The 27,673-nt window shown below is 43.5% G+C and overlaps 1 protein-coding gene across 1 annotated transcript in view; it reads right to left on the reverse strand.

The window, feature by feature from the left end:
• The window catches only part of MCF2 (MCF.2 cell line derived transforming sequence), a 63,497-nt gene that overhangs the window by 4,588 nt on the left and 31,236 nt on the right, over window positions 1-27,673 (reverse strand). The window contains exons 5-29 of the mRNA XM_026082692.1: window positions 27,531-27,650; window positions 26,347-26,463; window positions 24,492-24,641; window positions 22,477-22,601; window positions 21,876-21,990; window positions 21,296-21,415; window positions 19,930-20,121; window positions 18,628-18,819; window positions 18,307-18,478; window positions 14,837-14,925; window positions 14,192-14,280; window positions 13,863-13,929; window positions 12,036-12,151; window positions 11,865-11,934; window positions 11,386-11,478; window positions 10,958-11,050; window positions 9,838-9,963; window positions 8,757-8,978; window positions 4,713-4,805; window positions 3,615-3,693; window positions 3,018-3,081; window positions 2,683-2,789; window positions 2,486-2,598; window positions 2,044-2,156; window positions 430-530 (exon numbers count right to left, since the gene is read on the reverse strand). Coding sequence (XP_025938477.1) covers window positions 430-530; window positions 2,044-2,156; window positions 2,486-2,598; window positions 2,683-2,789; window positions 3,018-3,081; window positions 3,615-3,693; window positions 4,713-4,805; window positions 8,757-8,978; window positions 9,838-9,963; window positions 10,958-11,050; window positions 11,386-11,478; window positions 11,865-11,934; window positions 12,036-12,151; window positions 13,863-13,929; window positions 14,192-14,280; window positions 14,837-14,925; window positions 18,307-18,478; window positions 18,628-18,819; window positions 19,930-20,121; window positions 21,296-21,415; window positions 21,876-21,990; window positions 22,477-22,601; window positions 24,492-24,641; window positions 26,347-26,463; window positions 27,531-27,650 — 2,938 coding nt within the window. The remainder of the gene's footprint in view (window positions 1-429; window positions 531-2,043; window positions 2,157-2,485; window positions 2,599-2,682; window positions 2,790-3,017; window positions 3,082-3,614; window positions 3,694-4,712; window positions 4,806-8,756; window positions 8,979-9,837; window positions 9,964-10,957; window positions 11,051-11,385; window positions 11,479-11,864; window positions 11,935-12,035; window positions 12,152-13,862; window positions 13,930-14,191; window positions 14,281-14,836; window positions 14,926-18,306; window positions 18,479-18,627; window positions 18,820-19,929; window positions 20,122-21,295; window positions 21,416-21,875; window positions 21,991-22,476; window positions 22,602-24,491; window positions 24,642-26,346; window positions 26,464-27,530; window positions 27,651-27,673) is intronic.

Below are 27,673 nucleotides of genomic sequence, written 5' to 3' on the forward strand. Positions count from 1 at the left end.
TTTAGAGGGCTTTGGACCAGGCCTCGGTGTCTTCGGCAGCATGAGCAGATTTTGCCTAAGTACTTTTTATTCACACGGGGTTGAACTACGGCAGCGAGCAGGCAAAACAGTCACAGGAATCCCTGATCACAGACTCCATCTCTTCTCCCAGATCTTGTACCCAGTGCTCTTGCAATAAGATCTACATTATTAAATACTCATTTTTAATTTACTAACGGCTAAAGTAACAGGAAAGTCTTAGGGTGTTAACAACAAAAAAAAAAGCAGTAGCTTAATTTACTACTTTTGCAGGCTTTTTGGAGTAACGGCTGTCTTTTTTACTGCTGAGGCATACGCAGCCAGATTGGTACATCAGACATAATGCAAATCATGGCTTAAGAGACCTGATTCAAGTTCTGAAATATTTCTCCTATGCATATTATATGATACCTGCAACTTTGGCATTCCGAAATCTACAGTCACCGACCACTATCTGCAGACTGTGGACAGGAACCCAGCCTTCTTTTCTTCTGTTTAGGTTTTTCACCAACCTTTGAATGACAATGGTATTAGTAAAAAACAAACAAACAAACAAAAAACCCAGGCACACACAAACCAAACCAACCAACCCACGAGTAGTTTTCTATCAGCAGCAGGCACACCCTACACAATTGTGTGACCGACAATTTGTTCAAATCAGGGAAGCATTTTAATAAGAGCTATGCATGCATTTAAGTATTCCTCCCACCTAAATTTCGGCACCTAATTAAGATCCTTACATTAGGAGCACAGTTGCCTCAGGCCCCTGTCTAGTCAAYGGAGAGGAACAGGACTCTCCAGAGGATGAGTTATCCTGCCTGAGATCTACAGGGCTCTCAAGAGGYGCCCGTTTTTCTCCATTGGCTTTACGCAGAGTGCTGCATACCTAGTGTGCTGCTGCATACCTAGGCTCAGGTGGGATGAATCTAGCCAGGGCGCTGCAAGTAAACCCAAGCCAAGATTTAGGCAGCTGGAAATACTCATGCTCATAAATGACATGCCTCAAACAGTCTCCCTCGTGCAGTGAAGTCTGCGCTAACAAAAAAGTTGGGTATGAGAAATTTGTGCCTGGCACTGGCCAAAACTGGCAARAGAGGTGGTGAGCAGTCAGCAAAACTGCGACACTATCTATTGCTTTTGCTACCGACAGGCAGAAYTTCCCTCAAAGCGCAAGGAACGCAGACGTTGGCCAGGAACCGCTCACGGGGCATTTTGTGTCTACACATTTATGGGCTGGTCACTGTGCAACTCTCACTCAGGTAACTGATAATATCACCCTTCCCCCGGGCCATATCCAGAATAAGGCATTAGCAGGCTGCGCTCTCCCGTACAGAGACCCCAGGGAGAGCTTTCGGGACTGAGGGACGAGAGCTGCTCAGAAACCAACCTGGAAAGGAAAGGCAGCCAAAACCCTTTGCCAAATCCCTGCAAGAATCAGGAGGGCCTGCTGCCCTCCGACACGACGGGACTAATGGCCCAACACGCACAGTATCAGGTACGGTCATTTCCCAGGCAACATTCCCAGCTGCAAGGCGGGAACCAGCTGTGAGCACTTATCTTGCAAGCCACAGCTTTAAATACAACTGACTAAACGATGGTCTGTAGCCATTAATTAGTTAACACTTGTACAGCCATTTGAGGGAGGAAAATGTCCACAATTACTCACTATTACTATTAATAAGTGCAGAGGAACAAAGCCAAGAGCTGAGCTGGGGAAGACAAAAAACGGACAAAGGCAAAGAGCTCTCGCACGAACCAACACTTAAAGTGGGAAGAGCATTACAAGGGGGGGCTGTGAAGGCGTTAATATAACACGGTTCACCCAGACGCCACTGGTAAAGGAAGTCCAAGGCCAAACCAGTGCGTATGGCCCCTAGCCTTATTACGGGAGTGAATTCTCTGGCTTTCTGGAACAGTCTAAAACTGAATCAAAAGCTGCAACGAGTGTATCACGAGGCAAGTGAGACTGTACGACATTACTTTGCAGGTTCTCGGGGTAAGGCAAAGTAATCCTAAAATACCTACCACTGTCCYTCACCATCTTCGTGTAAAAGCTGAATTTCATCCCCGTTTTTCACCAGCAGGTCCTCTGATCCTCTCCTCTTGCAGTCTGCAAGGGCTTTATATTTTCCTGGAGACTGTGATAGTAACAAAAAAAAGTCTTATTTAGTTACATTTTGTATCAAGGAATAGTTACATTTTGTATCAAGGAACTGTTATTTCTGACTGCCACAGGGAATGTGATAGAGCCCTATCAGCACCCTTAATTAAAATTATTTCAAGAAACTGTGGAAAACGCATCTCCTCATTCCCCAAATTGAGATACAGAAAATCTGTGAAACATGTGCAAAACATATCCGTTATCCAGACAACGGACAGGCCAAGGCAAGGCTTAACAAAACATGAAGACCAAAAATGGCACCACCTAGTGCTTTTAGACTGCTGCATTTTTGTACATCTCACTAACCAGCTGGCTCCCATCCTCCTCCTCCGTGTCCGAGCAGTTGGAAAGATACTGGTTCCCGGACCACTCCTCCAGCCCTTCACAGATTTCCAGCGACTGCGACATTCCCGGCCAGCCTGCAAGACAGGGCGCTGCTCAGGCTCCGGGTACCCGGCATCCCCGGGGAAGCGTCCCGCAGGGAGGCATCCCCATGGCCTTACTTCTGCTGGGCTTGTTCTGCGGCGACACGGGAACGCTCTCCAGCAGGATGGGACTGGTACGTTCGGAGTCGTTTTCTTCCGAGCTTATGGAGGCTCTCTGCTGCTTCCTGGAAGATTTAAAAAAAAGAAATCAATCTTAGTTTTGCTTTTCAGATAAAAACAAAGCCTGCGAGTTTTTGTAAAATAGAATCAGAAATGATAACGGTAGTCTTCACTATATATTTCAGAGGGAATAGCGCCAGCCCAGCCTGCCCCAGCACGGGCCCAGGATGCGGCCAGAAAGTGTGGAGGGCACGGGAGAGCCCCGTCCGCCCTGCCCGGCTCGCGGGACTTACCCATCGCTCAGCTGCGAGGAAAGGGGCAGCTGGTCCGCGCACGAGCTCGGCTGCTGCTTCTCAACTGCGGGTAGGTTGAAAATCAGTTTAACATCACTTGTTTATTGGTAGCTGTCACGCTTGAAGCATTATGTTAAAAGTCAGACTTTTTGTACAACTCTTGTCCTTTTTATTCAGAGAAAAACAGACCTAGGGTCTGTTGCAAAGCACCAACTTAGTGATGATTAAGATGGTACGTTAGCACAAATCCAATAGGAAGCATGCCACTAAAGTCCACAGGACCATAATATGCTTAAAATGAGGCATCTGCTATGCATCTTGTTGAATTAAGACTATGAGAACAAATATGAAATAACCCACAAGATACTGACAAAAGAATGTACTTCTGTAATGCATTTTCACGGGAGCACCCGGCCGTTACAACGCTAAGTTATGTTATTTCCCTGCAACGTAAGACCTCACTCCAGTATTCTGCTACGAGGCTGCTTCTGAAAATCAATTCTCTAGTGAGAACTAGTGGATGTGAAGATTAGCCATGTGAAAATAGGAAAGGCTCTGTTGTAGAGCAACTGCCACAGTGAAATTGGTTGAATGTACCTTTTATAAGCTCCTGTTGCTTGAACAAAATTTTTCTTATTTCATTTAACCATGCCATCTTCAGATCTACTGTTTGGGCCTAGAAGAGGAAAAAAATTGTCTGAATTTTGAATCATGAATCACCCATTACAATACAGGAATAAAATCTTAACTTTTCTACACTGTAATTACCTGAAATCCCCTTTCATCCAAACCCATCAATGACTCGTATATTTAAAACATTCTTGATTTTTTTTGAAAATTGATGATCCCCACTACATGTAGGCAACACAGGTTGTGCTGTAAGTGGAGACATCGCCTCAGTGCAGGGAGTGCAGTCATAAGCACACATGTGCATGTGTCTCATCCCTTCTTACAAAATATCCACAGGCCCCAATCTGCCTTTTGAATATATGTGTATACTCTGCTACCTAAATCTGCTGTAAGAATTTGTCTACTGTGTTTTAACATGGAGAAAAAAAATCAACAGAAGTCTAATCCAAAAATCATCAAACAACATGTCCACAATGGGTTTTCCTGTGAACGCCAATCAGGCAAACATTTCATCTTCACAAATTTCTATTCAAAACATCACAAAAGAAAAAAAAATCAAGAAGAAATCAGGTCAGTCAAGCAACTATTTTGTAGATGAGCTGAAAGATTTGGAAATTGCACCGCGGAGGCTAAGCCTCTGCTGTGGGAGCACTTCTGACAGCGAATTGTAGCAGAGCACACGTGGCTTGTGGTCATTAAAGCACAAGGCCCATTTCCCCGCTCAGTTCATGTAAGCTATTAAGCACAAAATCTTTCTTTCAGCTACTGCTCTATGTGAGATTTCATCTGGAATAAAAAGACTCTTGTTTCCAAGTAGCTATCTTGTCTCTACCTCAAAATGACTTTTTCAGTTACGGACTGGACACCAAGGACCAGCCACAGGGATAGCTCTGTAACCACAGACACGGGCAAAGAGAGGGAAGAAATCCACACTGAAAGTCTGACAATCTTCAAACCCCCCAAACCCAACAGGAGACATTAAGGTTAAACTTGATGTGAGGAGCTTCAAGTTTTCCTAAACACTGTTGTGAGGATGTAAAAATATCCAGTTTTGAAGCTACAAACCTGCACAACATATACCTCTTCTCGTCCGCTATACCAGATTTCAAATTTTCGATGGTCTCCTTTCACGTTCTCAGTTATTCCAACCGCATTCATCTGCAGGGAATAAAAAATTACACATACTACAAATCTTTCCATCTTTCCCATGATCCAGACATTTTGCAACATGCTAAACAATTCTATTTTCACCCAACTGAACACATTTCATCACCAATGTTTACTTTGGTAGCAACTGGAAGTCATTATCTGACCTGTTCCCACTGATTTTTGTCCACCAGCTAGCTGTGTTAGAAAAAGCTTTCTTAAAGCAGTCAACGGACCTTTGGGGATTTTTCATTCAGGAATAAGTGGGACTAACTGAAAAGTCATTTCATACCTCTTTCAGCATGAAGTTCTTCAGATGAGGTATATGAAGCTTTATAAAACGCAACCCCCCAACCACTCATTTCAAGTTTCCAAACAACTCCAAGCGGTTATAGTGCAGCTCTGCCTTACACCAATTTGTCTGCATAATAGGTCAACTGCAGAGCTTTAGCAACGTTGTAAGCTTTACAGGAGAAAGGTGGTATAAATTAGAATAAATTCAGCGATTAGCTAAGAAAGGCCAGTCAGAAACACCAAAAGTAAGGTAAAGGAAGTGATCGGAGCTATGTAAACATCACAAGCTGTGAACTTTTCATCTCGGACTGATCTAGTTTAACCACAAGGCAGAAGTATAGGCAATTTAAGTCCAGTTCACCAATTAAGTACCAAACTTGGCTTATCTTCATGCCATATCTGAATTAATGAAGATTCATATTAGAGCTGCAGTAGTACGAGGAGAGCTCTGCTCCGAGTCCTCCGACACTGGACCGCTGCTCCCCTGAGGCTCCCATCTGGGGGCAGGACCACATCCACCTTACGGCAGAGGTTTGTCCCTAGCAAGTCAGTCAGCAGTTAGCAATCCTTAAGATTGCAGAATTTGCATATTTTAATAACTAAGGCTTCCTTCTAGTGGGTTCCTGCTTACTGCACAGCACGTTGTTTTTCCATACACATTACTTGTGCCACCTTATTCTTTATTTACTTGCTGAGTTCTGTGTCTCATTCTTTCTGTGAACATCTTTAAAATCCATTCGTGAAGTAGGCAGGAACTTTAGTTCAATGTCTCTTGGTCCCTGACCATCACTGTAGTTGACATATCATCTCCAGGGTTTTGAAAGAAGGGTTAATTTTTGGATACTCAGCCTGAGGCGCCATAAACCTTTCAGGAAAATCAACATGCAGACGTCAAGCTGGACATGGCTGAGCGCTCCTGTGCCTGGGTACCCGTTACTGCAGATTGCTTTTGGTAATTTGGCTGGAAGGGCCAAAGGCACAAACAGTGCAGGGCCTACACAAAGCGACCCAGCTGAATCAGCAGCTCAGGCTGTGATTAGAGACAGAGAAACTCTTTGATTACAGGAGACTTCTGACCCATCTGCTGAATATGCCATGCAATTACTGCCTCATTGAAAAATACTTTAATATCTGATATTGCTTCTTATTTAAAGCATAGTTTGCGAGTAATTTAATAAACAGATGTGTTTCAAACCAGATCTAATAACAATGGTATCATATATCATAGGCTATTCAAGGGGATTGCATTAGATAAATCTAAATATATAAATAAAGCCTTGGAAAGAACATCAGCTTAATATTGCTGCGACTCTCTGTTAATAAATGCATACCCAGAGCTTTTTTTCTGAAAGATTGAGATGATCTACAAATTAGACCACCTGGGCAAACTTTCTGTTCTTAGCTGCTTTTTCAAATGTTGGCACCCATTATCAGCGACTAGGAATGGCCTCAGGGAAAATGAAGCAAGTTGCTAAYTAGCTTCCCTCATTTCTTCCCTGGTATAAACAGCAGAGCTCTTCTGAACTTCTGAGAAAGCACTTGCCTCCAGATTCAGAAAGGATCGTCAGTCACTAGCAATCAGTATTATCTCGCTGCTCGTTGCCTCACATCTCCCTCTCTCAACACGGTCCTCTACATTCTTGCGATCTCCCCTGAACATTAGGACTGAGATTGCAAGAAGGCAAATAAAGCCAGGGACCATTTGCTCATTCACAGTTTTATATACATCAGTTGCTGTTTAAAAATGTGCATGCTAAAATCTGCAGCATAGTCTTGGTATGAGGGCATAAAAATTTCCAAAAAATTTTAGCCTGAGCAGTATATTTCCATATTTCCTTAGAAAGCCAGATTAGGCTCCGGTCTCATTTCAGCAACAACTACAAGACTATGCTGTTGAAAGGGCAGCCTAGAAAGCACCTTATACAAATGCTGCAAATTCCAATTCCGTGCATCTCTCTTGGCATGGCCGTTTATATGGAGACTTCTGCAATACTGCCCAGACATCAAGATATTTGAAACTCTAGCCTGGATTATCTACTATGAGGATGCGAAGGAAAGTACCAGGAATAAATATATTATAAAAACATCTGTTCACTCATCTTAGTATATTTTAAAATTCTATTTCCTCCTCCTGACCAAGATTTACTATCCCTTCAGCTGTTGGTTCACTGCATTGCAGATTAAGGTGGGTTAGTTTAAAGCTCTGGGATAGCATTTTCTGCATCACCTTCCACAGTGATAAAAGGCAAACTGATTTACTTTGCATTGCAATGGATTAGGAACATGCACCCTTGAAGTTACTGAATCTCAGGGATCTTTGCTTCTAGCTATTTTATACAGAGTGTAAAATATTATCCTGAATCTTGAAAAGGTACAGTTTTCAAACAAAGTCTTTTGTTTTTTTGTTTTTTTTTAACATACGTCCAGTTACATGGCTTCCACTGAACAGCTTGCTTTCATCCTGAAACCCTGGAAAACATTCTTGCAAATAAAAATAATTCCCTGATGCTATCATGAATCAAACAAATGTCAACCTCCAGAATCATGATTTCACCCTCAGGGCAGCAATTCTGAAAACATATGTATCTACACGTCATCCTGCAGAATCCATGCATTCTCTAATCACCAACCTTTCAGCTTGGCAACACAAACAGCTGGAAAATGAGCCCTCCCTAGGYAAAAACAAGCACTGGCCACATTGCGTGGGTTACTAAACGCTGGATTTTCTCCTCCGAGTAGGCTTTCCCAATAGAGCCTCTGATTCTTTCAAAAGCACATATGGTAAAACAAGTACTACAAGGAAAACAACCTCTAAAGAAACAAAATTATGCTGTTTGGAAAAAAACATTTAAGTGTCTAAACATATGGCCTGGGCTTTATTTTTAATACACAATTTGTAATGTGCACTGGAGCTGAACAGTCTTATCTACTATCACCCTTGAAGACATCGTGACTACTGGTGGCACCTCTCTCCTCAGAGCCCACTGAAACCAGGGGCAGCTCTAGCATCAAGGCCTGAAGGCTCAGCCTCCAAGCACCCATTTTTGCCATTCTAACATACACCCATACTGTTTTTATTATTAATCAAGAAAAACAAGGCAGAGTACTGAGACAAAATGATCACGGTCCCCTTTAGAGAGCTTATCACACACAGTATGCCAGAAGGTCTTTTTTAGAGGAGCAGTTTGGGATTTTTACTGATAATAGTTGGCATTTATAGGCTTGGGACAGTTGTTTATATCCCTCATGTTCTGCTATAGGCAATCTTTTTTCATCTGGTAATTATATTTTTAGCTGCAATTAGAGCCTACCAAAGGAGGAGGGCAATGGGAGAGGAAGAAGAGGTTTTTTTCCACGTAGCCTCCAGCCACGCAGCTGGGAACGGGGGCTTGGGGGCAGCCGGGCTGAGTCATGGCAGATCCTGGTCCAGCCTGCCAAGGCTTCAGCAACACGAGGCGCTGCCGCGCTCCCCCAGGTGGGCTTCAGTCTTGGGAGCCCTCACAGCTCTTTAAAATGAGCAGCTGCTCCTTCATGGAGATGGCACTTCCTTTGGGGACATTACAGCTCTTAATAGCAGAGAACAAGTCACTGCTACTGTAACCTCTGGGTTCTGAAAGTTATGGATTTATGGTATGTACATGGCAATGGCCCCAACTGAGAAGTTCTTACTTTCAAAAAGTGCTTAAAACTGTAAGATGAGGTTTTATCATATCCGTCTCCATGATCCTCTCGCTTCTTGCAGAACACTAAGGCTTTCTCGTACAGGAACAGATGCCTCTGCATTGGCTTGAACCTGGCAAGATCCTTCATTTTTGTTGGACCCTTTCGGTGTCCTGTCCAAACACTGAAAGATCCTTGCATCAGTACTTTTCCTAGTTCACTCAAGTCCCCCTGGTGAGAGGATGAGAAATAAGAAAAAAAAAAGTTGTCAATTAAAATGTGACAGCACTGTCCAAACAATAAAGGGCAATGGGGCCGACCCTGTTCCAAGGCACGTCTCTCTAAGAATAGGTCTTCCTGGAAGGATCAGATGATCTTTTTGGGAGTGATGGCATGAAGCCAGGAGGGAAGCAGAGATCTAGGAYGCAGGGCTACAGCTTCTCTATGTGAAGGGGTACAAGTCAGAAATTGGAAGGACTAGGAAGCTAGAGAAAAACTAGAAAAAGCTAGAACTTGCCTGGTACCTAYGGGAAGTCCAAGTCTAAGGGCACCAGATAATGTATTTCAGTGGGAGAGGGCAGATGAGATTTGACCTGAAGTGAGGTCTATGAGGATGGGAAGCAAAGGACACTTCAAGGAGGCCAGGACTGGGACAAACAGCTTAGAAAGCCAACCCCCCCCCCCCACCTTCCCCGAAGCCCTAGGAAAGACAACTACTTCAACGTGCACAGATGGAAATCAGCCTCAGAGAGAGTATTTAAATTAACAAGAAATGCTATGAAGACACCCCAGGCTGAATTATAAGGTGAGCCATGAGAAAATTAAGGTGGATGATGGAAGAACGCTGTCTAGAATCACAACTTTTGGCAACTTTTGGTACCATGCAATTCTGCATGTCCTTTGGACACAAATCATTTCCAAACCCCCCAAATCAGATAGAAGACTGGTTCCCGTAAGAGCTTCTTGATCCCATTCACTTTGTAACTCTCTGTTCCGGTATAGTTTTTAGCTCATACATTCTGGGACTCTGTCCATTCCCCCAACTTCATCCGCCCTTGTACAAGGTYTCTGATTACCCAAATTTACTCACATCATATCCTGTTATTGAAATCTGATGCATAGAGTCATTGACTGACTTTAGCAAATCCAACATTGCAACAAGAGCTTCTTGAAGTTCCTGAACTCCATCGCAGCTTGTGCTGTACTTTAGCAGCTCCTGAAAATAGAAATGGAAGAGCATGTGTTTGCAGTTGAACAAAGCAGACTTTTCCATCTCGCCCAAAGTTTCCAGTGCCTACACTGTGTGAATTTCTTTTTTCTTATGTCATTGGAAAAAAGACATATTCTAAAACACAGTCAGTATTTGGTGTGGAACATATCACAAAAGCAGGTCCCATTTTTTCTGAGCTTCCTTAAAGACACTGTTGGGCTCGAGAGGGGCATCATGCTCATCTGAGCTCTTTGCACTGTGCTGTTTTTCTCCTTTGTAAGAAATGGCAAGTAAGGCTCAGGTTTTCCATTAGACACTGTTATGTCATGTATGCCTTTGAACAGGGTTTCAGCAGATGATTATCTTCAGACTGGCAGACACAAGGAAGGGATTTTATAAAATCCAGAGTGCCTTCAAGTCAGTAAACGGAAGGCGCTGTTGGGAACTATACCATTCATATAAAATAACTTTCATTTCAGGTCTCCTCTCCCCACTTACAACTTCATGGCTACTCATCCCTTGTTCCAGAAGCTGGAAACAGGAGTTCAATAACCTTCTGAAGTCACCACCCCAGCTCTCTGTAAAGTGGAAATAACAGCATTGCCCTGCCTCAGAAGGGTGACACAAGGATGCATGTGTTAAAGATTACAGACACTATAACAACCTAAGGAGAAGAAGAGATGCATCAGTACAGCATATTTCATTCATCATGCTCTTATGATCATCTCTGGTTCATTTTTCTTAGAAGCGTTTCTGTCACTCTGCATCTGTGAACAAATTTGTACTGTCTTTTTCTCCATAAAAATAGCTTGCTAAAAGCCCCTTCTCCTTTTGCAGGTATGTGAATTTTCATCCTCTCTGAATGTCACTGCAGGGAGGGTCAAAATAAGCAATACGTACTCTAGTGCTTGGTTTACAGGTAACCTTTAACTGCAAAATAAAACAAAACAAAACAACAATCCCACGTCCGAATGTCCTTTCAAAGTACCATACGACATACCTTCAAAAGTAACTGGTATTTTGTCAGGCGCTGAACTGGTTTGAGCAAATAGGAATCCAGGCCAAGTTTGTGTTCTAATTTTCTTTGGCATTCCTGGAACAAAGAATTCACATTAGGTAAGTTCTGCATTTACTATAAACAGTTATTCCAACAGTATGATTAACATGGTTTGAAAACTTCAAAGATTTCATGTAAAAATGCCCTATGGTGCCATAGTAACTTAAAAAGTTTTATAAAACCATGTAAAATAACATAATGGAAGGCTCTGCTTTAAACTCCTTGTGTGCAAGAGACTCCAGCTGCTATGTGAGTTATCCATGCAACAGTGAACAAAATACAATGTGAAAACATGGGAGCGCTGATGACTGTGTTTAGGGCAAGTGAGTGTCCCAGGATGACGCCTGCCTTGCTACAAATACGCGGCTCACCTGGAAGAAGGTGCTTTCCGAACACTGCCGCCACAGAGACTCCGACCGGGGCTTATTCTGACAGTATTTCTCATACATCTGGAAATCCTCTCGCTGCAAGGARTGGCAGAAAGGCAAGTCTTAAACACACGTGCATGCCAACCTGCTGGGCAGCTAGATAAGGCAAACACCAAAACTGCAAATCTGGTTTTATCTCTGCTGCCAACCAAAGGACTGTAATATCTAAAAGTCAGCGAGCTTGGATAAAAAAGCCGCTGCTGACAATGAGAGGGCTGCTCGCAGCAGACTGTGGTGCAGCTGCAACTACTGCGTTCCCCCACCGGCTGCTCTCCAGGCAATGGCRATGCCTGCCTGGCTGTTGGCGTTTTGTTTCAGAAGCATCTTATTCAACTGACATAACTGAGATCTTGCAGCGTGCAAAGAATCGGGAGAAACACTGGCCTAAAGTCTGCTTTGTATGTGAAAACGAATTCACCAACCCTGTCCAGGAAACAAAATCCCACTCGCTCGGGCGCTCCCAGGCAGCCTTCCAAACTGTGCAGGAAAATTCTGTAAGAGACGGGGGAGAGACGAAAGGCAGCTGTGAGCAAGGTACTACTCGGGCATTTCATCATCGCACAAAATCAGTGCGATACGAGGGGGCATCGTACTTGTTGTGGAAGTCGTATATCTCTGGCATGTTTCCGAAGAGGATGTCCTTCCTGTTCCTCAGCACGGGAGGCATGAGGAGGACCATGGCCGGGTTATCCATTTCAGCTCTGTAGCCCTGCAGGATGCAAGAGGGGTTCATCACTCAATTTTTAGGCCTTGGGTTGGCGTTTCCTTGCAGGCAGATGAAAAGGGATGTGAACAGACTTTCGGTACAATCTATTTTGTTTTGAAGTGCAACATCCCTTTTCTTTCTTTCTTTTTTTTTTTTTGGTCCTTTAAACTCCCTTCTTGCAGTTGTCGCTCCAGAGCAACGTGGTGGGGAAAGGGGCAGCCACACTCCCATGCCCTGGCAGTTAGGACTGCAAGAGCCCTCCCATATACATGATAAGGCAAAAGGACAGACAGAAGGGACCTGAATGCAGCTCTGGTCCATGGGGGAAAAAAAAGAAAAAAAAAGAAAAACTTTCCTCCTTTTAACGAGAAGCACACATGCATGGCTTCTTGCTGTGTTTATACCTTAAACGGTTACCGCTAAGAAGCACGCATGCACTAGGACGAGCACAGCTGCACACACACAGTCGCACAGAGAGGCACCATCCCCTGCAGAGCTGCTCTCCATCCACGTAGGCAAATTGCAGCCACTTACTCCTCGCTACAGGCTCGTTGCGGGAGCGGTCCCGGAGGAATACTTGTCCAGGTTAAACATATCTGCTGTTATGACTGTGGGACACATGAGTGACTACTTGTTTGCAAGGGAAATGCAGTTACAGACAATCTCGCAAGAACTGGCCTACAAGATAATTTGTTACAACCAGAGAGGGCTTGAGATCAAATACCAAAATCAATGAGCTTTTTATCTTACACAAGACACTTTCTGAACACCAGGAGCCCTCTCTCCTTGATTCCTGCTGTCTAAGGTTTTCTGCCCTCTGTCRCTGTATCTGCCTCCTGAAATCACAGCCTTTTCAAAACGGGGGACTTTGCTAAGTAACAGGGAAGAGCTATAAGAAACCCTGCTGCACTACAAATTGTCAGGTGGAATTAGGAAATAATGCAAAGCTCCCTGCATTAAAATCACCTTCCTACACCAATGCAAAAATATTTACCTGCTGGGGTAAACCCTAGGAAAGATACAGTAAGTTCAAAGGAGTACAAAAGACCTAACTGTAAGATAGGAAAGCGCCAGAGCTCAGGACCATCTCTGTGAAGAAGATGCTAAAAAGACCATTGACAACAGCTCATGCAACCCACGATAGTCATCAAACATTGCACAAAACTGAGGCCCTTTAACATGAGTTGGAAAGGTAATCATCTATATTTAACCACTGCCCACAGTGGTTAAATAAAGTAAATAAAGTATGGGTATGTAAAACGGTAGTATGTGAATTTATAATCTGGTTTCTAAACTAAGAAATGTGCTTTATGTGTTCACGAACCTCACAGTACTAAGGCAGAATCCTTCCAAAGATAAAATACAAGCTGCTTTCTGTTGTCTTGGAAAGGTAAAAGAAACCAGGGAACATTTAAAAATACCAGCTTTTTTGTACATTTTTCACTGATAAAACCAATTATTAGTTCATTTGTGTGCAAACAGGAGGCTTCGCCCTCATTCGAGACAAAAAAACTCATCCCAACACCAACTGTTCCTGCAGATGCCTCCGAGTCAAAAATGATAGGGAGAAAATCTGAAAATTCCTGTCTATCTAGGGATCTGACAGTTGGGTAGAACTCAACCCCATCACTTTTTTGCTTAGTCTGACAGAGTGGCAGGTGCCCTTTTGTACAAGTCACTGGGGAACAGCAGCGARGGATCCGACATCACCCACCGTCAAAACAGTGAACAGCTCCTCTACGTACACTCTCTCCGTTTCTATAAGCTCATTTATGACATGGCTGAAATAAAGAAAAAAGAGAAGTACGTAATTTTTGTATGTCTCAAAAGAAACCACAGGAAATCAGTGAGGGTAAAGAAGCCCAAAACATATGATGATCTTACATGTGATCTAATTAACAACCATCATAGAGATGAAAGAATAAGTAAAAGCGCAACAGATGACACCTAGCTCCAGCTGGAGGAATACAYGGACGGTGCAAGGACTGACCAAAAATAAGCGTTTCTTTGAGTACCTCTGATTTAAACAGGGTGAAAGCTTACCCTTTTAGTATATCTAAGTTGTCGTCACTGTCTGAAATAAAAGACTGCAAGGAATTCCGTTTTTCTTGATAGTCGTGCATTACTTCGATCTGGAAGAGGAAGGGGAGGTGTTAGAAAGAGCCGCAGAGAGCTCATCACCGAGGCCGGATCAGTCCAGCCCAAGCAAACACAGCAGCTCTTTGGGGAAGGATGAAATAGGCTGCCTTTTAAGAAATCCTACGTGACAGAAAACTTTAAGAGGTCATAGCATGTAATGTAGCCAAATACTCCCATCAATTACTCTGCTACATTAAAATCTGAAAATACTGATAACATAACTTATTAGCACAGACACCAGAGAACAGCTTCCAAAGGGAAATAACTGCAGATATGGAGTTCCCTTAATAGGCATCASTGCTTTGCAAAGAACAAATTCAGGGACTAACACACAGGAAACCAATACCTGTGATTTGGACAAACAATCCAAAATAGATCTCAGATACTGGACAAATCCAAACAAATCATAGGGATATGAAAGGGTAAATATTATATATATTAAAAAAAAGCACCTTCAAATCCAAAAGCTATGTTCAATCAATTTTTAGAAGGGTCTGATTTGGGATCTTAGTATATAAATGTCATTCAAATTTCACTAATAATTTTTACCTTGCGAGAATTTTGAGTTTTTCTTGACGTTTTCTTCCCAGGGAGAGAGAGATCAAATGAAAATTTCAAACTGGAATTAAAATCCACACCTTGGGTAGAAAAATAGATAATTACATAATTTATAGCTATAGTGAAAGAGACAGTTCAGAGAGAAACTACGAGGTCACCAACAAAAGTGGGATAGATTTTAGGAGTGAATAATTAGTTAGCTAATACTAGAAGCAAAATAACAAAATAAAAGGTATCTCAAATAACAATACTGAATGCCATAGTCACATGGAAGGGCATAAAGGCCATAAAGTAAAAACTAATTRGGAAGAACAAAACATCCATTAAGGGAATACTGTAATCAAAACCTAGCAAAGTCTGTAAAGCCTCTGCAAATGGTAGAGTAGTAAAACAAAATAAACTACCATAAGGAACATCACCTACTGGGATACTGGTTTAAAGTCCTTTTATGAGTGTAGGTCAGATRCTCAGCTGGTAGCATAAACTGTTTCTCCCAGCACAGCCGGGATGTGGCGCTGCCACGTGGACATGGGGACTAGCACCTCCAGGCGGCTTCCTCGCATCCCCCTCCTTCTGCTAAAGTCAACCTAAAATTGTGGGCTTTTGTGTCATGGGCATCAAAGCATTTATTTTCAGATACTAGAATGGCCTGAAATATTAGAAGTGACTACATGAAATTCTCAGATAGACCAAAAATAAATAAGTTCTGATGTGCAATATTCACCTTATTTATAAATTAAAAAATGAGCCAGCAAAGAAAAAAAAAATCAAGCAGATGAATCAAGTATCTTTCCATTAGGGTGAAAAAAAAGGATTGCAGCACATAAGAATACAAAAGCAGCACATTAATCTAACGGCAGCTGTGTCTAGGTTAGACAAAGTTGTGAATAGTACTGATGCAGAAGAACCACCTTTTGTGAAGCAATGAGCAAAAGATGTAGGGAGAGAAACTGATGCAGAGGAATGGAAAGCAGCATGGAGAGCAGGTGCCGCATCTTCAGCATGGGCTGCTACAAGATAAAATGATTACAGGTTATTACACCAAAGAGGCTTTAAACCTCCACTTGTGAACATGCCGAATGGAGAAGGAGTGGGGAGCACCAGGGAGCGGACTGGAGCCAYGCGTGGCGTGTGCCCCACCACGGCACAAGGTGAGAAGATCCAAAGGAAATTAGGATTTAGCAGTGGTCCTACTGGGAGGCTCCCACTGCGGGGAGAGGGAGCACGGATAGTAACTCAGACGAGAGACAGTCATCAGACGTAGCTCAGTGTTTTGTTGCAAGCCCCTGGGGAGGAGAAAAGCTCCCCCCCGTGACCATGGAGTTACTTGACTACAGCACTCGGACTCCACCGCGGCCTCTTGTACCACCGCCACATATCTCGCTAAGTTTTATGGTTCAGGACGGGGCGGTTTTATTCTTTATTTCCCAAAAGTGGTTTCAAAATCAGAACAACGCTTATCAGACTGGCTTCAAATCCAGAGCAAACATGAAAGAAGAAGTGCCTCTCCTTAGGCAGAAAAACAAGGGGAAAAAAAAGAGAGGAAAAAAAGAAAGAAAAGAGGACGAAAGTAATGTGCCCAGAGGTGGCACGGTTTCAGCCCATGCCATAAAACCCATACATCTCAAAGTGCTCTCAGCAGAGCCCAGCACGCGCCTTCGACACTGTACATCCCACCAGCAGGCCTACAGCAGTTTGATGTTTTCTGTCAAGCAGAGGCCTTATTAAAAAGATCTCTGGGCGTGTTGCATCCAAGGAAGAGCCTTTTGTCTTTCACCTCTGGCTGGCTATGCTCCTTTCAAGATGCTTGATCATGTCTTTCAGGAATGTGATTAACGGAGGATGCCTGCGCGTTATCAGTGAGTGAGAGTCTTTCCTAGAAAAACATGCAACCCTTAAAGCAGGTGCATCAAGTAGGTCCAGCCCATTGATGATGCTCTCACAAAAACCATCCATTTATCCCTGTTCTTTAAGTCAGTGATTCCTTCTTCAGAGTTTCCTGTTACTGGAAAGATAAAAAACTTGCAATAGGAAAAATGGGCTATATTTTAATTTTTGAGACTCAGAGCTTCCCTCCTGGTTTGAGGATGGGTTCAGAGGGCAGTGTGGTCTCGTGAACGTGGCGCTGGCCACATTCAGAAGGAAATTTGGAATTTATTTGCAGCACTGGCCTGCATCTGGAGCAGCTTAATTCCCCTCTCTGCATCTCGGTGCATTCACCTCCCTTCACTGGCTTGATTATTCACATTCATAACTCCCTGAATTGGAGCCACTTTTTAAAACTATTTGTCACCTACTACTATTCACCATAACCAATATTCACCAATTCATCATAAACATTTTTGTATTAAAGCACATCAAAACTGTTTAACTGCTTTATGCAATCAGATCACTGAATTTAATATTGCCACATAACTTAGCACATTCCTGGTTTAAAAAATATGAATGTTACTTTGAAACACTTTTAAATTCTGATATATACAGGGCTGCTAAGGATACAAGCTTTAATTTTAAAATTCAAAGCTAACATGGTGCCAAATCCCATCACCGGAATCTAGGCAGAACATTCAACAACCTTGACTCAAACAGAATTTGTACCTTTATGAACATTAATTATTCCACAGTTCGGATTTATGGGAGACATTTTCAAATACTCAAAGGGAGTTAAGCATCCAACTTCTTGCTTATGTTCATGAGATTGGAGTCCTCCATTTCTCTAGGGTCCTTTGCAAATGCCAGTCTAATTTTACGTCAGTTCCAGTTTGAGACAATTAAAGAGATTGCTAATGGGAGCTTTTTGATTTAGAGAATACGTATGCTAATAAATTCATAAATCTTGCCCTTTTGCCTGTAGTATTGATTCACCAGTTCAGCCCAGAAGGATGCTAGTGAAGCAGAACTGGAAGTATGCACTGTTTATGGCTCTCTTTTTCACTGAGCAAAAAGTGTGAATACGTATCACACAACCAGTGCCAGCCAAGCCAGCCTGAGCTGCAGAAGGTGTTTTGCAATGCATTTCTACAGAGGGAGTGGAAAAAATATTGCATTCATTTTATTTGGTCATCTTTGCCCATTCTATGTGGTTGCCTTATAAAAACAAGAAAATATATTATGAAATTTGGAAGAGCCATTATTTTGGAGTTTGGAAAAACGTGCAGCACCACCGAGAAACTTCGGGAGCCCTGCCTATGGAGCCAACACAACGGCACAGACCTATATACAAGCAGCCAGTCCATGCACTCTGCATGAGACTTCCACACCACCTTCCTCACACAGAAATGGGAAGCTAGGTACAGAAATTGAAAGGATAATAAATTAGCTCATATACATTTAATATTGTACAGCAACTCTGCATCAGCCAACAAGGTCTACCTGGTTCCTCAAAACTGGCCTTAGCCTTACTCTTCCTGGCTCAGAGCAAAATTAACATCTGAAGATACCATAAGTTTAAAATATTTTACCATGTTTGGGAGAGAATAACGGTGATTTTGATCTTGGTGGATTTTCTGGCCGAGGGGCTACTAATTGGACAGGCCGCACATGTTTATCCAACAGCTTCTTGAAGCAAGACTGGCGATTCTCAAACATGCTTCGGACATTTTCAAGCTTGACCTGCACTGACTGTATCTGGCACTGCGGAGAGCGAAAAAGATTCCTGTGATCAAATAACTACCATTATTTTGCACTTGGAGCCAAAGCAGAGAAGTGAAAAGCTGACAACACTGCAACACTGTCTGATCTTACTTTTTACTTACGTGATGAGGATTTGAGGGGTTGCTTACCTTTAATTCAGCCGTTAAGACTGACTCAAAATCATAATGCAGGGCTTGGGAATCATAGTTTAAGTAGGGCGAGGAGCTTTCGAGAAATCTTTCTATGTCCTGGAGAGCTTTCTGAGCACCTTCTTTGGACTGGCATTTATCCATCTGCTGGTTAGCGAGCAGGTAGGCACCTTCGTCACAGCACTGCAGGGCCTGATAACAGCACAGGGCAAGTACAGGGAGCGGAGACAGTGAGCGGCGCCCTGCTAAACCCGAGTACCCACGACAAATATCTGTCACACCTTCAGTTCGCATTTACCGGATCTGTATTTCGAATTCTAGTGTCGCTAAAGATCTAAGCAGCTATTGCGTTTTGATAATAAGAAGAAAGGCCGCATTTTTCTGGAGGGTGACTACATTCCTCAACATACCCAGCCAAGTTCTGCTCTTGCTTCTAGCTGGAGAAAATCAGTAATATAACTGGCAAAAAAGCAGAGTTTGGTGCATAGCTGAACCATATGATAAACAGTCCGTTATTTTATCCAATTTAGAAAGCTGAAGGGGAAAACCAGATCTTACAATGTGATGGGTGGGTTTCTTGAGATAAATGCCTGGCTCAGTGCAAATCTGAGTTGTGAGGAATAATCAAAATAATTGCATTCATATTTTTAATAAAATAAGCAATTTAAATTGCAGTTTAAAGTTCTGCATTTAATATATATAAGTAAGAGCTGAATGCCAAGCTCAGGGTTCAGTTAACACTCTCAAACTGTAGCACACACACGGTCCTAACTTTGCTGCTTCTCTCAGTTGCTTCAAGCATACTACAGACCTGKGCCTTCCAGCTGAATTAGCATGTATTTTCCTAAATTAATTTTCAATGCTGATTAAGATATCAAAGAGCAGTGGAGCCGCACGACTCCACTTCCATGTCAGCACACAGCAGCTGGACATACCTACTAATCTGTCAACTTATTATACAGTCATCCAAGTTGTTTCTTAATAAATCCCTAACAGAAAAGGCCTGGAGCTTATCTGAAAGTGTTACCTCTATTGCACTGAGCTTAGAAATTCTGAATTGCCCTCTGGAGACACCTACCTCTTTCTATTGACTATTTTCAGTACCAACGGATACCTGTTTGCCAACTGAGCCAGCTAAGTGAGGGGCAAAGCAGTCTCCCTCCCCCTGGGGAATGCTTTCTTGATATGAATTGCTGAAGCAAAGTTGTAAATTTAAACGAGATGCTTCTAGCTAAAAAGTGGAGATGCTAACCACATGGAGAGGCTAACTACTTCTCAGGGTGCCGTATCTCTGCACTCTACCTGCTGAAGGCGGGTATGAAGATCCAAGGTCTTCTGCAGTCGCATGTGCTTCCTTTTGATCTCATCCGACAAGACGTCAGAATGGTGCCGCAGCTCGTTGCACTGCTGGCAGATCAAGTTGAGCGCGTAGTGATGATTTGCTGCTAGCTGGTGTCCATGCAGTATCACCACCTGAGCCTTCCCTATCAGGTCCTTCAGTAACAGGAAGAGAAAGGATCGCATGTTTAGTGAAATAATGACAAAATGTCTACAAATAACTACATGCGCTTTCTCATTTTACCTGATTTCAGGTACATATGGAAATGACTGCCATTAGGAGTGGCCAGAGTGGGTGGCTTATGCAGGACACGATGGCATCCGTTGTCTGGGAAAAAAGCTTTCACCGTCCAAAAGGAGGAAGAAGAAGAAAACAATATTTCACCTAACTAGTTATGCCGTGAATGGTTGCTGGCTAGGCATTGCTGCCATTTCCAGGAACGGCACTCTAAAAAACATATCTAATGTCCAGTTTAGGCATGCCATGCTCATGAGCATGAAAGGGAATTGAGCAGTTAAGGTTTATAGTGAAAACAAACCCGGCTGTTTGTAACAAAGCTTGCTGCAAAGACCATGCTATCTTACACGCACGTCTTGGTCAGCGTAATGGTTATTATAGTATCTTCTCCAGTGCTGGCTTTCTGTTGGACCGCTTCCCTGTTGCACCTGCTCTGCCATGCTTTTTCTTCCTCCTCCCACTCTTGAGAAAAATTTCCTCCAAATGGCCAAGAAGCCTTAGACCTTTCCCCCGTGGCTCTYATTTCCAAGGGAGTCTCCGGGGGCTGTGTCCAAATCCCTCAGGATTTCTCCCCCATGATGAGCACATCCCTTTACAGTAGTCACAGTCTCAGCCAGGCTCGTGTGAATCATCTCTCTTCACTCTTCTTTCAGCTACATCTCTTAGCCTTCATCCATATGTTATGTTCAAATCACAGACACTTCAGGATAGCAACTTTTTTGCCTCTCCATGTGCCTGTTAACAAGTCTCTGACTATTAGCATAGCTAAAGCACTTAACATATAAATAATTCTTTTTCCAGCTCATTAACTCCCACGTCTGCCCTATGTTCAGACATTTATCTGATCTGGATTTTCATGGTGGCTCAGCAATTTATTTTAGCTATGATAATTAAATACCCTGTTCCTGGTTTGCAGTGTGATCACAGTTTTGCTGCACAGAGCAGAAAGACGTGAAATCAACACTTTAGTGCAGCCACTTGCCACTGAATGACACCAGAATCAGGCCATTTCAGAAAACATCTCCTACCACAAATACAGAATGTGCCTCTTCCGTTTCATTAGTGCACCTTTCCTATGAAAGATTATCTCACCTGAGCCATACCATCTAAATGACCCAAGTCCTTGAGCCTCTGTTTGACTTGGGAGACACTATCTCCAGTGTCAGGCACTTCCGCTTGCTGACCCATTAAAAATTCAATGGCGTTCTTGACCTAGACACAGAAAAGAAGATATTGCTGCAAAATGATACAAAGCACAGGCATAAAATCATTCTTAGACCAAAAGTTAATCACATTATAGCTAAGACTGTTAAATGCAATAATAAACTAGAGTCCAAGACCTAATTTCTAATTTCAAAGATGCTCCTATCTGTGAAATCTATGTGGCTGCAGGGCAGTGATATCTAAATTAGCTCTGAATGAGGAAGCACAGYGGTCTTCCCAATGTAGCAACCCTGCCAGTCAGAGTCACGGAAAAGCAGCATAAACTGAACATCCTCCAGTAATTGCAGACTTGATTTAACCGGTTCAGAGTTAGATCTAGTTCATCTAGTTACCTCATCACCATGTGCTGGAAAGGACTAATTAAAAAGCATAAAAACTCTCCTCTCCCCTCCTTTTTCCCTCCCCTGACTCTTCTTTCTGCCAACAGAAGTAGCACATCTGATCATACCTCTTGAAAACTTTGCTCAAACTTCCACAGTTGTAAATATTGTTCCATTTTTAACTGGTGTTTTTCCCAGAAGCCATCAAAAGCAGTCTCCATCTCAYGCAGCTGACCAAGTAACCTTGAGTACGGAAAGAAGAGAGGAYGAACAATTTGCAAATAGAGGACGAGCAAAGAGGAACAAGCCCTAGAGATATCACCTATTCAGGCCTTCTGGGCCCAAGTTTATCCCTCACTCAAATTCAATAGGCATGTATATGTGGCTTGTGGAGATCTCAGAAAGAACTTGAATGAAATCATCATTACAGATGAAAGCATCTATGTGAAGCAGTTGTTATTATCTCCGTTTTATCTGAATGCTACCCGAGAGCCTTGCACTGGAGAACACTGCATCTGCTCCACAGCTTCATCACAGAAGTGGGCAAACAAGTCAGAGGAGGTCAAAGTCACTTGACAGAAGTCACCCAGCAATTTGAAGGGTCTGGAGCAGAACTGTGCTATCTCTGTCCGCACCTTTTCCATAGCTGACCTAAACAGCACCCCACCCTTACACAGCCTGAGCGTTTTCCCTCAAAAATCGTTCAAATAAGCAACACCGTGCACTCACCGATTCACAGTTTCCCAGTCCCCGGGTCTCTCGCGGTGCTGGTCCTCAGTACATTCACCGGAGTCAGGCTCTTCCAAATTACTTAAAAGCAAGTTTCCCTCTTTTTTGACTGCTGTGATATCTTCCTGCACAACACAACACATTGCTGATTCAGACCACTTTTTGTGAGCTAAGCCATCTCACGTTTCTCCCGCTGCCTCAGTTTCCCTGCTACAAAACGCAGCAGCAGCAGCGATGTGTGAGACCAGAGGGCCCCGGCGGATGCCCAAGCCCCCCGAGCGCAGGAGCAGCCCCAGGGCCGGAGGAGGCGACGCCGTGGGCACGTGCTTGGGCTGCTGCCTCGTCTCGTTACGCCTCATCTCCAGAGTCCTCAATTCTCCTGCGATACAAAGCCTTTTCTTGTATGCTAGATACACTAGCCCAATCGTCACACAGGTGTCAACTTGATTTTTTCCCATTCAGTATATCAAAAGAGATTAATTTCTTAGTTACTCCGTACAAGTAATTTCTGTCATTTTTTTCACTGCATTTGCAACTGGCTTCTGTTCAGTTACRTAACTGAACGTAGCTGTTCACAACTTCCTAAATTGTTCTGATCTGCTCATTATTTGCATGCAAGAATCAGCTGTACCAATCTTTTGGTTGTCATGAGAGCTACAAGGATCCCATGTGTTGCTGTCATCACAATCTGTGCACAGTTTCTCATCTACTTTCATCTTTCATGATCTTAGAAGGAAAACAGAAAAAAAGCCAATGGACTTCATTTCAGTCAAAAGCCAAAGAATGTTTTTGATATTTCAAATTAGTGGACAAGATATTAAAAGCAACAGATGCCTTGTACCGAGTACTGCTGTGCTTTATATGCTAATGAAAACACATGACATTTTTCATTTCCCCACAGAGAAAAGTGCATATTACTGGACCGTTTATATACAGGATTAAGTTATCTAACTGATATCTGCTCCCTACGCTTTGGATATGGGCTTAAGCATAAAGTTTAAATCAAACATATGGCAGCACATGTAGCTGCTGTGTTACTACACCTCTCTCTGTTTTTAAAGAAGAAATAGCGGCCCATTTGCTGTGTTTATAATTATACTTGCCATACACATGCACACACACATATGTGCCTACACCCAATACACGTTGGATGTCATTCTGCTCATTTCTTACTGTCAGCCTTCTGGGAAATCTCCGTCACATGAATGACAAATGATTACAAATGAAAATAGATAGGCTTCTTTGATACGTATCCTGTCACAAAGCAAAGGACCTCATTCCTCAGCCCTGCAGTACTGCTATTAACAGGGGAATCCTGTTTTGGGAGCGAGGGTTTTGCGATGGGGCCGAAGCTGTCCACAGAAATACACAGCGGCAGCAAAGGCAACAGCTTGATAGCAGCAGTTGGCTGTACCAAATCTTCCATTAAATCCTATAATAATTTTAATCACAAATAGTTGAAAAAAATCTTAAAACATTATAGAAACAAATGCTGTTTAACATGAAACACGAAGGCTCACATTAAGACAGGGATTATGCCATGAATGCTGTATACTGTGCATGCTGTATAGCATACATTCCCAGTAAACCTTCACCTTGGATGCTCTCTGAAACCAAGGCAGCTTCGGTAAGCCCCGGGGGCCGGGGGCAACCCGCGAGGCGCACGCAGCGAGTGCTGGCGGCACGCGCTCCTGGGAAGCCAGGTTCCCAGGAAAAAGTGCAAAGCGCAGAGATGGAGCGCACTCCAGATACCAGCTTCTCTGGCCGGTAAGCAGGTGGCAGCTGAGACAGTTTGCTGGATGTTGGCAGGGTAATTTATTTGAATGAAAGGCAAATGTAAGTGTAACATACAGAGCTAGTCATGCTGTGTTTTATTTTGTCTGTCAACACGTACACATGCCTGGGAGGGAAGGAGGAGTGAGCATCAAACAAACAGGCAGTCAAAACCCAGAGATCCTGCCTTGCCACGTGAACACCGGCTGCAAACACGCGGCTGAGTTTCCGATGAGGCATACCTTGAGCTGGTAGTACTTTTCGGTGCGCAGCGCCAGGATGTGCTCGATCGAATACATGTCCTCCGGTAACTCGGTTTCTGCCAACTCCGTGCCAAAAGACTGCAACATCTGGGCAATTTCCTTCACGGTTAGTGCAAAACTCTCTATTGCCTGGTGGGAGACAACAAGTGCAATCAGCTTGGGATTCAGGATATTCCTAAAGCTCGTTAAGAATGCATTAAGAGAGGAGGCTGAGATTTGCAAGGAAGCCGAACAGCTTATTCGTACAGAGGCGGGTGGGAGGTCCACTTTACGCTGAGCTGTTGTGCGCTTTTGCGTGTTAGATAGTAGGCAGGAGCACACGGCCAGCTGGCTTTTAGTACAGTCTGAATCCACAACAGGGAATTCAATGAGGATAGCATTGGGCGCAGATATCTCATGCTTCGTTTTCTGCTGCCTGTCCTTAGGCACCACGAGATTTTTCCTAACATATATTGGAGGTGTATAGTAGGATCCACCTTAGGATCCAACTCTCAGATTTCTGTACTTCCTCTTCTGTCATCCTTCTCCTGGTTAGCCCACACTGGGAACCACTTCCAGAAAATAGGGCTTTGGAGATATATTTGGCTTCTTGGTGATAGATGTTTCCAGGTTTGCAAGCCCAAAGAGGGGGTTACAAAGCAGCCTGGCGTCACGGCTACCTCCTCTGCAGTTTCACCAAGAGGACACGGGACAGCAGTGCACAGAGGAGCGATTCCTAGCTCTTCTCCACACGGGGATGCACGGGCTCGGGATGTGAGCACTGCCTGTGAGAGGAGACGGTGCCTAACACACGGGTGGACTAGCAGCAGGCACAAGGTGTCAGGACGGCCATGCATGTTTTCCTGGGCCCTCTGTGAAACGGACACTTATCTACTATTTTCAGTTCTGTTCTAGAACCTCAACATTTTCAGATTAACTTTTAATGTTTTTGTCATTCTAACAGCCAAAGTGAGAGAACTATGTCATTGCTGATGTAACACATTGTGCAAAAGAACAAAACCAAGAAYGAAAAATTAAAAAATTCATGAAGGTGACAGCACACCAGCGTAAACGGGCACAAACAGCAGAGCAGGAGCTTAAACCCTTCCAGCAACAATGTCTTGCCCTGTTGTCTTCACACTGAGCTCCACATCTGCCCGTGTGGATGATGTTGCAGAACAGGGGGCACAAGGATCAGTCTGGTACGTTTTCACCAGCGTTTTGACTTGCTGGGAAGGTAACTGGGAACTGAACCTCTCATTAATCCRAGAGCAGATTCCAGGGAAATCCAAGAGCATACAGAAAACAGAGAAATGAGGGTACAGAAAGCACAGAAATGCATGGCAAGGCACAGCTCAGGGAATTAAATGCCTGATTCCACAGAGATCCTGGCAATATTAAAGGAAAATTCTTTCAAAGAAAAAAAAAAAACAGGAAAGTTTCTGAATTCAGTCAATGTGCAGAAATATCCCTATTGCCTTAGTTTCCCRAAACATTTGTGATATTAATCGCCTGAAGCAACCATTATTAAAAAATATATATTTCGTATTTACCATTATGGGAATTCTAATAAAGATTTAAGAAGACAGATCTTCCGGGAGTGATTTCAAAAGGAGCCTAAGGGAGTTAATCATCCAACTCCCTTATAAACCCACTGAGTGCTTAACTCTGCTGGACTCCTTTGCAAATTTTATCCGAGAAACGTAGTTGCTTCAAGGGTTACTTTCAGCCACCCAACGCTCGATGCCTCTTAGGAGACGCGTAGGAGGGGCTGTCGCCCTCGCCACTTTGGGGACCAGGCCCTACGCGCCCTGCCGTGACCAGCCGCGAGCCCCGCRCCGCCCCGGGCACGCACCGTTCTGAAGATGACCCATTCGCTGTGGCAGTACTCCAGGGTGCCTCCAAACTCCGGYGTTAACTGCTTTTCATCAATGTACGTCAGCAGATCGCTAACCGAGCTCAGCATAACAACCTRCAGACAAGGGAACGCTGTTAAGTGGTTAAGCATCGCTTCTATCCAACACACGAATCAAGCCTGGAAATCTTTCGTGTATCGAAAAAATTGGGTTTGCTCTAAATGTTGTTTGACAAGAGGGCCTTCTTTTTATGCTTATGGCTTAACATGGCTTTTATTTTATATATTTCACCCTTTTTTAAGTCAACCCTGATGCCCCAGGTGCTTTCTTCCTTAAATGCAAACCAGAATGAGATACTGCAGTACCTGACTGCAGATCAGAGCTGAAAGCAAAGGTAAGGCATGGTTTTTTACAAGATGATTTTTCCAGTCATCCGGAAAAATATGTTTTAACACCTCTTAAAGCAGTGGCCAATTTTGCATAAATATATATTCATGAATTTTTGCGTGTCTTCATCTTTCCTGTGATATGAATCATGAATTTTCAAAACTGTGCAAGTGATGATCATTTTAGAGTGAAATATGCACAGTTTGTGAAAACCACATTCTTTTCTAAAGAAAAACCACAAGTGTGCTTTGTGACTTTATAATTGTGTCAGCCTTGGATTCTCTGAATGAATATTTCTCTTTTCTTAATTATTCTCGCTAGGTCCTCTCATCAAGGTGGCTTTGAAGCTTTCTGAAACTTTCACTTGAGAACACAAACCCATTCCAGTGGCTATTTCAGAAATAAACACCAACGCGATGTTGGTAACGTGTTTACGCTGAGATGAAAGCGGTGATTATGGGTGGCATTTATAGTAAAGGCTTCACTGGAGGGGTCACCGCACACTAAACAAAAGTTAATTCCTGAGCACTGCCTTCTCCTCCACGGAGGCGTGCAGCCGATAGCGGGGTTGCCGACAGGCTTACGAACCCACCACCCACCATCACGGACATGCTCCGCGGGGAGCAAACTTTGCACTAGGGAGCTGGAAACGCTGCGAGAGAGATTCGGTGGAAACATGGCATTACGGGAAGAGACGCTCCAGTTACTCTAGGCGTAACGGCCGGCAGCGTGCAGACACTGCCGCACCGCGGGCTCCTGGCGCACAGCCGGTCCCTGTGCGTCTGGATGCGCATACCGGTAATTTGAGTAGAAAATCCTCCTGACTAAACCGAAATCCAATGTCAGTGAAGGTGCGCTGGAAAAACCCCGTGGGACGAAGAACCATCACTAAGTGCAGGCTCCCTGGGAAAGAGGCCTGCAAGAAAACAGAGACGACAA

Source organism: Apteryx rowi, unplaced genomic scaffold (assembly GCF_003343035.1).
Source record: "Apteryx rowi isolate R43461 unplaced genomic scaffold, aptRow1 scaffold_59, whole genome shotgun sequence".
In the NCBI taxonomy this organism is placed as follows: Eukaryota; Metazoa; Chordata; class Aves; order Apterygiformes; family Apterygidae; genus Apteryx; species Apteryx rowi.